The 9,646-nt window shown below is 39.7% G+C and overlaps 1 protein-coding gene and 1 long non-coding RNA gene across 3 annotated transcripts in view; one reads left to right on the forward strand and one right to left on the reverse strand.

The window, feature by feature from the left end:
• LOC121719393 overlaps nt 1-9,646 on the reverse strand; it is a 97,435-nt gene that overhangs the window by 55,885 nt on the left and 31,904 nt on the right. Inside the window, exons 3-4 of the mRNA XM_042104943.1 lie at nt 3,457-3,831; nt 2,810-2,941 (exon numbers count right to left, since the gene is read on the reverse strand). Coding sequence (XP_041960877.1) covers nt 2,810-2,941; nt 3,457-3,831 — 507 coding nt within the window. The remainder of the gene's footprint in view (nt 1-2,809; nt 2,942-3,456; nt 3,832-9,646) is intronic.
• LOC121719711 lies at nt 4,399-9,070 on the forward strand. Of its 2 annotated transcripts, XR_006034325.1 has the most exons (4): nt 4,399-4,415; nt 7,214-7,286; nt 7,402-7,441; nt 7,572-8,294. It is a non-coding gene; the product is annotated as an uncharacterized LOC121719711 (long non-coding RNA). The 2 variants fall into 2 exon arrangements; XR_006034324.1 differs by lacking the exons at nt 7,402-7,441; nt 7,572-8,294 and adding an exon at nt 8,477-9,070.

The following is a 9,646-nucleotide window of genomic DNA, read 5'->3' on the forward strand; positions in this document are numbered from 1 at the left end:
TGGTTTGATTGTAATTTGTTGCAGCTCTGCAATGATATTTAGGCATGCATACCATTTTCACATATATACAAGCATACACTGAAGATGATTGAGGCTAAGATGCTAACAACCCAATGTGTTAGCCATAGTGAACTGAGGAACAAACTGGCCGGACACAATGTCACAGTTACATATTGTGCACACACACACACACACACACACACACACACACCAGAGGTCAGGTTTTAGCAAAGACACACCTACCCTACTTGTTTACAAACCTGCTAATGATGTAGTGATGTGTGATGCATTGGCAAGTATCAAAATGTCCATCACTTCTTCAGAGCTCCTGAACACACTGTTGATGTGTCGGATGAGTGTGTCTGTTTTCACCGATGTGTCTCTGGACAGGTCGTACAGGGATGCCAGCAGTTTCACTAATATAGGGACAACAGCCTGTCAAACACAACAGGAGAAGTGGAGTATAAGTATTAAGGGGCTATCACATTGTACACGGTATGTGCTGCGCTTGCTGCTAGGTTGCTCTTGGTTCTTGCTAACGTCCCAAAGATTTTTGTTGTGCTTGCCGCTGGGCTCAGCGCAAAATACCAACGCCTTACAGCGTGCCGTGGTCAAAGCTCAACCTGATTGAACTTTGAGCGCGGCACGCGCAAGAGCAGCAAAAGTGGCAAAATTACGCTTGCACTGCGCTTTGCCCAGCGCAACGGCAGACCAGTTGTTGCGTTGCGTGCCACGTGACATTGACAATAATGCATTTCATAGCGCATACCGTGTGTAATGTGATAGGCCCTTTAGAGTATGAAATGTATATGACACTCACACTTCTCCCTCTCCCCAGTCAGAGTAGCCTTGGCCCTGGGTGGCCGTTAGGGGGCAGCCGTGGCCTACTGGTTAGCACTTCGGACCTGTAACCAGAGGGTTGCCGGTTCGAACCCCGACCAGTAGGCACGGCTGAAGTGCCCTTGAGCAAGGCACCTAACCCCTCACTGCTCCCCGAGCGCCGCTGTTGATGCAGGCAGCTCACTGCGCCGGTATTAGTGTGTGCTTCACCTCACTGTGTGTTCACTGTGTGCTGAGTGTGTTTCACTAATTCACGGATTGGGATAAATGCAGAGACCAAATTTCCTTCATGGGATCAAAAGAGTATATATATTTATACTTACTTATACTATGACTACAAATGAAGACCCCAAGAAATGTGTCAACCACTAAAAATCAGTTATTGCGAAACCCCTACCTCATAGGCAGCCACTTACACTGTGTGCTGTGTGTGTTTCACTAATTCATGGATTGGGATAAATGCAGAGACCAAATTTCCCTCACGGGATCAAAAGAGTATATATAAAAATAAAATATAAATAAAAATACCTACACTTGGTGGCAGGTCCTTACTGCTGTTGATCATCCCAGTCAGATACTTGATGATGCACTGGGTCTGTATGTTGTATGTCAAACACAAAATTAAGACATCTCATACATTTGTCTGTCATACCACAAAGGGTGAGAGAACAAGACAAGTTAATCACATGGAATGAAATCAGTGCATGTGGTCTATTATTCTGTGGAGACAACCAGAATAATAAAAACAAAATCTGCCCTTACCTTGCATTCTGCTTCATCCACTTGTTGATCTTACAACAAACAAACGGACGGACACACACACACACACAATAAGATGCAAAATATATTTTGAAGCTGATTACAAAAAAAAGTTTTCTGTCACTTCCTCACTCTCTGTCTCTCTCTCTCTCTCTCTTTAACACACACACACAAACACACACACAGACTTGTTCACACAGATTCACGCAAACCCTATAATCTGGCCAGTGTAACACAATAGGCCAGTGCTTACCTGTGCACGTGAGGGTGTTATTGGGAAAGAGACGAGGGAGGTAGCCACTGACACACTCACAGTGGTACGACCCTGGTGAGTTCACACAGTCTGCACCGACTCCACAAGAACCAGCCAGCGCACATTCATCAGTGTCTGACAGGGACAAACGCACACACACACGCAGACGCACACACAAACTCACACACACACACACACACACACACACACACACACACACACACACACACACACACACGTTGCCATGATATGTATCTCTCTCTTCCTCACATGTGAGTGCATTTCATTGGAACAACTTATGACTTGTACATGTATACAGGCTACAAATATAAAATTAGATTTAAATATACTTGCCCTCCAGAATTAATGCCACTCTTCATTAACTTAAATAAGTTGAAATGGAAAATGCTTCTGTTACATTTTGTAAAAAACATTTTCTAAGGATGCCACTAACTGTGACTGATGTGTTTTTGGTAAAAAATTTAATTTCTTTGAGATATTCCCTTTTCTCCGAATGAATTTGCTTCCCTTCACATTTTCCCTTATTGTTTTCATTGTGTCTCATATTACAGTGTACACGCTATAACTACCCAAATCGCAACATGTAAATAGGAAAAATAGAGTTATTTTGTTGCTATCGGGAGCTGTGGCTAATTGGGGCCGCCAACTTTGAGGCACTGTGCTAAGCTAGGCTAGCGGTGGGTGCGTCAGACTGAGTTACTGCACACACAGAAAGACTTATCTAACTCTGGGAGATACAGTAACTGTGCTAAGCTAGGCTAGCGGTGGGTGCGTCAGACTGAGTTACTGCACACACAGAGAGACTTATCTAACTCTGGGAGATACAGTAACTGAGCCAATGTACCAAAATGTTGGCGTGTTCCTTTAAAACCTGTAAATAAAGATAATTTGGAAATCTAATTGTCAAATCCTAAATTCTCTCTCTCTCTCCCTCACCTGTGCATCCGTATGTGTCTCCTGTCGGTAGAAGTCCTTTGGGCATCTCATATCCAGTCTTGCACACACAGGCCCCCAATGTACCACATTGGGCAAACTCGCCACAAGAGGACTCAGTACATCTCTGATGGCCTAGAGGCACAGAGACATCTTTTAGGGCCAGGAAATGAAGGGAGGTTGCAGGTCTGACATTACAGTGCATAGCTTAGTGTGTTAAAGCTTTATTCACATCTTTCTTGTTGTGACATTTTGTGTGACTGGGGGGATTTGTGTTGTGTACTGGTATGTGCTAACCATTGTATAGACTACTATACATCCACTGATATAGACTACTAGAAGGCACCATGACACGATGCCACACGTGGAAGGACAGGGACATTAGTGGTAGTGCAGCAAGGTCTGGGCTACACTGGACGAGCAAATGAAATTGAATGTTTGCAGAACATAATGCTCTTACCTCTACAATCAATGAAAGCTACTTTTACTACTAGTTTTATTTTATTTTATTTTTGCTCTGCAAATGCTCTGCTTCAGCTGCATGTCCATACCTAACATTCCAAAACAGTGTCTATTTTCACAAAACTGTTAAGGCATGATTCATTAGTAGTAAAAATGGAGCCATCTTGATATGAACTGGATTGTCTTACGTGTGCCATATATCTGACTGCTGTTGGTGGATTTGAGCTGATGCACAAAGTATGAACAACAGTTTATGATAGCCACACTAATTGTCTTGTCCAATCCTGCACACAGATCTGTCTTAACAATCGTAGGACTGTACGTAAAAAGGCAGGATCGAGGGCATCTGTCAGGTTGGTGGGGGCCACAGGATCCCAGACGCTGCTCTGCCAAAGATGGGATTGGAATGCAGGCGCAATCCAGGATGTCACCCCCTACACCAACGAAGCGGTACCAGCCTTCCTGCAGGTCCGAGTCGTCCTTCAGCTGGAGTTGAGAGGAAGTCGACAAGAAGCCACGGTTCCTCCACGGGTCAGAGATGTTGGTGTACTGCTTACATTGTTCTTGGTATACAAAGATGAGTGATCATAACCTAACATAGCAATGAATAGCATAATTTATGTAGAATGAATAAGCATCTTATAATTTTACCGGACTACCTGGTAATGGGTGAAGGATGATGTGCTGCTCACAGTCTACTGTAGGTATAGAGATGAGTGATCATAAGCTAACATAGCAATGGATATCATAATTTATGCAGAATGTATAAGCATCTTATAATGTTACCGGACTACCTGATAATGAAATAATCAATCTCATATGGAAGTAAAATTCACTCATGAAACATCCCTTAGTTTACTTTCAGAATGCAACATAAGTATCACTGTGCATGGCAAATTACCAATGGGAAAAACAATCCATCTACTTGATGACTATTGTACTGTGTTGTGTTGGATAGGCTTTTGTGAGTGTTCTCCAACCTAACCTTTTCTGAACTTTTATGTAATTAAGCCTGAACCTTTATTCCATTTCCTAGCATTTAATCTGTAAGCTATTATTGCTGCAGTCCAAAGTGCATGCCAGAGTAGGCTACATAACTGTTTGCTTATTGTCACTGACAGACATTTTGAGGCAGAATGACGCGAAGGTGAGTTACTTCAGCAGTTACTGTCGCCTTTCTTTAACTTTTTCATTGTTTGCAAATGTCTCTCTTTTAGATATAACCTCTAGATCTGTCCATGGAGCTACTCTGTCAGCATTAGAAAGGTCATTTAAATGTCATAAACCATGTGTTGGATAGGCTTTTGTGAGTGTTCTTCTTCCAATCTAACCTTTTCTGAACTTTTATGTAATAAGCCTTTGTTTCATTTCATAGTATTTATTTTGCTATTTTAGTTGAAAACTGTATTGGCTGTTTTCTGTCTTGACCATCTACAGTGTGTCAAAACGTGAATATTTATTTTTAGATAATAATTACACAGTTTATTTTTGTACAACTATTTGCAAAAACGTATTCAGTCGACATTAAATCAACATTGTTTTTTGTTACGTTGACTATCTACAGTGTGTCAAAACGTGAATATTTATTTTTAGATAATAATTACACAGTTTATTTTTGTACAACTATTTGCAAAAACGTATTCAGTCGACATTAAATCAACATTGTTTTTTGTTACGTTGACCCACGTTTTCTAGACGAGTTACAACATATAAGATTGATCCATTATTGGCCCACAAGGAAGCCATAGCTTGTAGCCTAATGCTAAAATAGTATGAAATTATAGATGCTCAAATTTGTTTATTAAGCCTTTCTTATGCATTATGGTTTGAATATTATAGTATTTATTTATTTTCATTGATTGAATTTGAATTGACATTGTTGTTTATTGTTGCAGTTCTCCTTAATGTAGCCTTACCAACTTTTTTAATTGTTTACTGTTAAATTTGTATTGTTTGTATTGTTGTTATGTGTATGTCACTTTGGACAAAAGTGTATACCATAACCATAACTTGCAACTCCAGCTGAACCAAATTAGTTTTGGCAGACAGCATTGGGGACGGTGGGAAAGCAGATAAAATGTGGACTTTATTCCTCCAACAGATCTCACACATATTATACATAAAAAGTATATTAGGCTAGGCCTACAGCAGCTATACAATCTCAAAGATATCAATGAAATTGAACCATAACCAAAATATTAAGAAAATTTAATAGATACTAATCAGTGATGTTTTATGGTACGTTGTGGGCGTAGGACATGCGTGACTGTTAATTAGGCAGATCCTGGGCCTAGGCTGATTTCTAATATGATATCCAAGGGTGATAGACCTACCCCAAGATATCCAGAAATGGTGTGTGTGGCTTGTGATTTGGGTATACATAACCCTGATATCTGATTATCAAATCAGGAGTCAAATAAATCAATATTTTCACTGATTCTTAAAAACTCAGGATATGATCAAAAATGCTCCCGATATGCTGCATGTCATAAAAAATATCCGGTCAGCCTATTTCCTGATTCAGAACGTTTTAACCTAGGGTTAGTCTACAACTATACACATATTATATTGCAATGGAATCATGAACAGACTACAGCCCACATTACAAAGACTAATTCAAGACCAAGCGTCATATTCATATATTTACAGACGTTTTGGAAGTCTCTTTGTGGAGAAATTGTGATGACAAACACTGTATGTTAATTAGTTAAGCCTTGTTTGAGATAGGGGTGGCCCATTTAGCTAACCTATGTGCATTTAAGCCAGTTCACAAACTACAGAGTGAAAAAGAACAGTAAGGTGCTGGCTGGGGAAGTTTGTGACCTTTGTTTTAGTCTAGTGCGTAATGCAAAACTGAAACCAAAGTTAGCAGTGAAGTGGTGGTGCAGGGTGCACACACCACATGATAACTTTTTTTCCCAAAGAGAGAGGCCACTTTGGCAAAGTATTGTAACAAACACTTATTACATGTGCACTAATGCTCTGTAGCTACACAAAAATACATCATAAGTGAGTGATATTACATATTGTTACATAGGTTGTTACACTGTACTTCATTATGTCCCATCCAGTGTCTTACCAGACCTATGGTCTTATTATTCAGCTCATTTAAGATGCATTTAGGGCAGGGCTCCAGAGTGCGACCAATTTGGAACATTGCAACATTGTTAAGGGTGCGACTAACATTTTTCCTTGGTCGCACTGGTGCACCTAACGTAATAAGGGTGAGCACCTAGACTTTCCTCGCATCTGCGGTCTCTCACCTACCATGTCAAATATCCTAGCAACAGCCTAACAACCACTTCCATGGTCACAATGTAGCAACCAATATAGCAACCATTGAGAATAACCTAGCAACCAGCATAGCAACCAACATAACTAACCTAGCAACCACCATAGCAACCAACATGATTACCCTAGCATCCAGCATAGCAACCACTTTATTCGGCATAGCAACCATCATATGTACCCTAGCAACACTATTGGAACTATCTCTGCATTATCCGTATTTACTCTGTATGATATTTTGCATCATATTTGTTGCATTTTCATGCACTGGTAATTCCTTGGGAATTGCATTTCTAGTTTAAATATGTTTTACCAGAATATTGTTCATAAGAGTACCACTCCATTTATGAAGAGATACAATCTCACATTTGGAAATATTTAACTGATTGTTCAGTTTTGCAGAGGTTGTCAGCTCTTTTGTGAATGTAGTTTGAGATTTAGGGGTTGTGTTTACAGTTTTGACAAAATGGTGGAAGGTTTAAAAAAATATGTTTTAGCAATTATGAAAAATTTACATGAAGTATAAAGCAAATCCAAAATGGTTAGATGGTAGCCATATGTTGACTTCACATGGAATGACCCCTAAAGATTCAACAACTCACTGAAGATCAATCTGAGAGACTTTCAAAAGAGATTCTGTCTAAACTTTCTTCACAGATGGTCAAGAAGATAACGTTTATTGTCTTGTTCATGCTGCTGACATGTCTTCTGTTATGTACAAGCAAACAAGGTAAGAGGTTATTTTTCACTTTTTTGGTGCCTCTTTACCTACTGTTCTTCCATTTTACTTTCTCTAAGGTCCCATGTGTTAATTATGAATTTTTCGGTAACCCCTCTTTTTACAGCCCCCTAATTAATAGGTATTTAAACATGGTAATTTACAAAGTAAGTAAGATGCAGCTGTACTGTACAAAAATGCTTGTTTTCATAGTATTACCGTACAAGTTCTAACAAATTAATAATTTCCCTATGAAATTAACACATACTTTCATATATGTCTTTTTTGATGTGATAGGACAGTAAAGAGTGTGGTATTGGGAAATGACTGCAGGTTGGACCCTATGGCCACTTGCACCACAGCTCTGGCACAAAAGACAATCTCTGAATAGGAAATATGTTGACATTCAAATAATTGTTGTGCTAACAGGGACACTGGAAGTCAGTAAGAGTTAGGCAAATCTGTAAATCTGATTTTTTAAATCTGGAGCCAAACTTGGTACATGGACATGGGACCCCATCCTGAGGACGCACAATATATTTGGAGTCTTTTGACCATTATGGGTGCACTATAATCACAGGAAGTAGGCTCATATCTCAGCAACCTTTTCATGTATCGAAACCAAACTTGATTCATGGATTGGGGACACCATCCTGAGGACGCACAATACGTTTAGTGACCGTTGAACAGAAGGGGGCGCTGTAGTCACAGGAAGTAGGCTCATATTTCAGCAATGGTTTTACGTATAGCTGCAAGGCACCCATTGTGATTCTAACTTTTCTTATTATTAATAACATTACATATCTTTCCTCTGCCATGGGAGTCTATGGCAGCCTATAGAATTGTACAGTAAAAAGTTGTGAAAGTTAGCAACTCAGGACACTGACCACTTTCACCAAGTTATGCTGACGCGTGCCAACTTGTAACATCAACATAATTGATCCGACCACAATAAAGAATTTTATCAAAAACTCTAAAAAGTCTTGACTGGTCACAAAGTTTGTCCAATTTTCACGAAATGATCTTCAGACAATGCCTTACGAACACATTGCATTTTGGACCCATATTCAAAATAGGTCGCCCGTGACGACCAATCAAAATTGGCGGTGAAGCCTTTTAATTTCTACCTTTCTTTAAAGTGTAACCAGTTAACCAACAACAATTAGTCATTAAAATACTAGCTTCTGTAAATGTCCCCACAGATGAGAAGAAGAATGGCTGATTAAGGCTGATTATGGGGGAAAAGTGTTAGGAGCAGTAGGAGGAGCAGCTGGTGGAGCAGTTGGTGGAGCACTTAGTGGAGCGATGATGGGAGCTGCAATCGGGTTTTTTTTTGGAGGATCTGCAGGAGTAGTTGCTGGAGCAGTTACTGGAGCAAAAACAGGAGGAACTTATGGAGTTATCACTGGTGGACCTGCATGAGGCTACGAGGGGCTAAACAATGGAGTAGCAGCAGGTTTAAAGGCTGGTACAACAATAGCAACATTTGGCGGGGCATCAGTTGCATTTAAGCATAATGAGGAAGTTTATGGATACATACAAGGTAAAGTTAGTAAGTATATAGACTTTGTAGTCAATGCAATGACTAAAATACAAGGAAAGATCTCAACCATGCCTTTTACGTCCTAGTCCTTAGACCTCCCTATGACTAGTGTTGTTTTTGGTGGCCTTGTAGCAGCCGATAATGTAACTACATGTACCGCATAGCGGTACAAAATATGACCACCGCTCAGTCCTGTACATCCGTTCCCCGAAAATAAATCACACTAATCAATTTGTGTCCATCTTTTACTCCATCCCCCACTCTTGAAACTTTTGTGTATGCTTGTTTGGCATGCCTGTGTGTGTGTGTGCGGCTGCACAGAAAGTAGCCTACTGGCGCTGCAAAGGTGAATAGATTGTAGAATAGCCAAAAAAGTTGTAGCATTGTTATAAAACCTTTAAAATCTCTAAACAATAACAAGTAGGGCAGTTCATCACAGTTCATCCATTGCAACTGGATTGATGAAAGGTCACTTACACCTGTAGGCTACATTTTATTTGGGAAAAGCAGAAGGTATCAGCATAATGTTATATTTTTATTTATTTCTTATTTCTTTATTTATTAATAAACAAAAACATCTCTGTCAGTTCCATGCAGTTTTCAACAGCTATCAAAAACAAAGGTCATTTTTGGATGAATGGATTTTTTGTGAATGTTTCTTCTTCTACATAAGATTTTAGTCATCTTTAGTTCATGTGATACTTTATTGCCAATGCACAAATTAAGTACCAGTAGTCTGAAACTAAATGCAGCTTTACATCTAAGTATATAAGTATAAGTATATACTCTTTTGATCCCGTGAGGGAAATTTGGTCTCTGCATTTATCCC

Source organism: Alosa sapidissima, chromosome 9 (genome assembly GCF_018492685.1).
Source record: "Alosa sapidissima isolate fAloSap1 chromosome 9, fAloSap1.pri, whole genome shotgun sequence".
In the NCBI taxonomy this organism is placed as follows: domain Eukaryota; kingdom Metazoa; phylum Chordata; class Actinopteri; order Clupeiformes; family Clupeidae; genus Alosa; species Alosa sapidissima.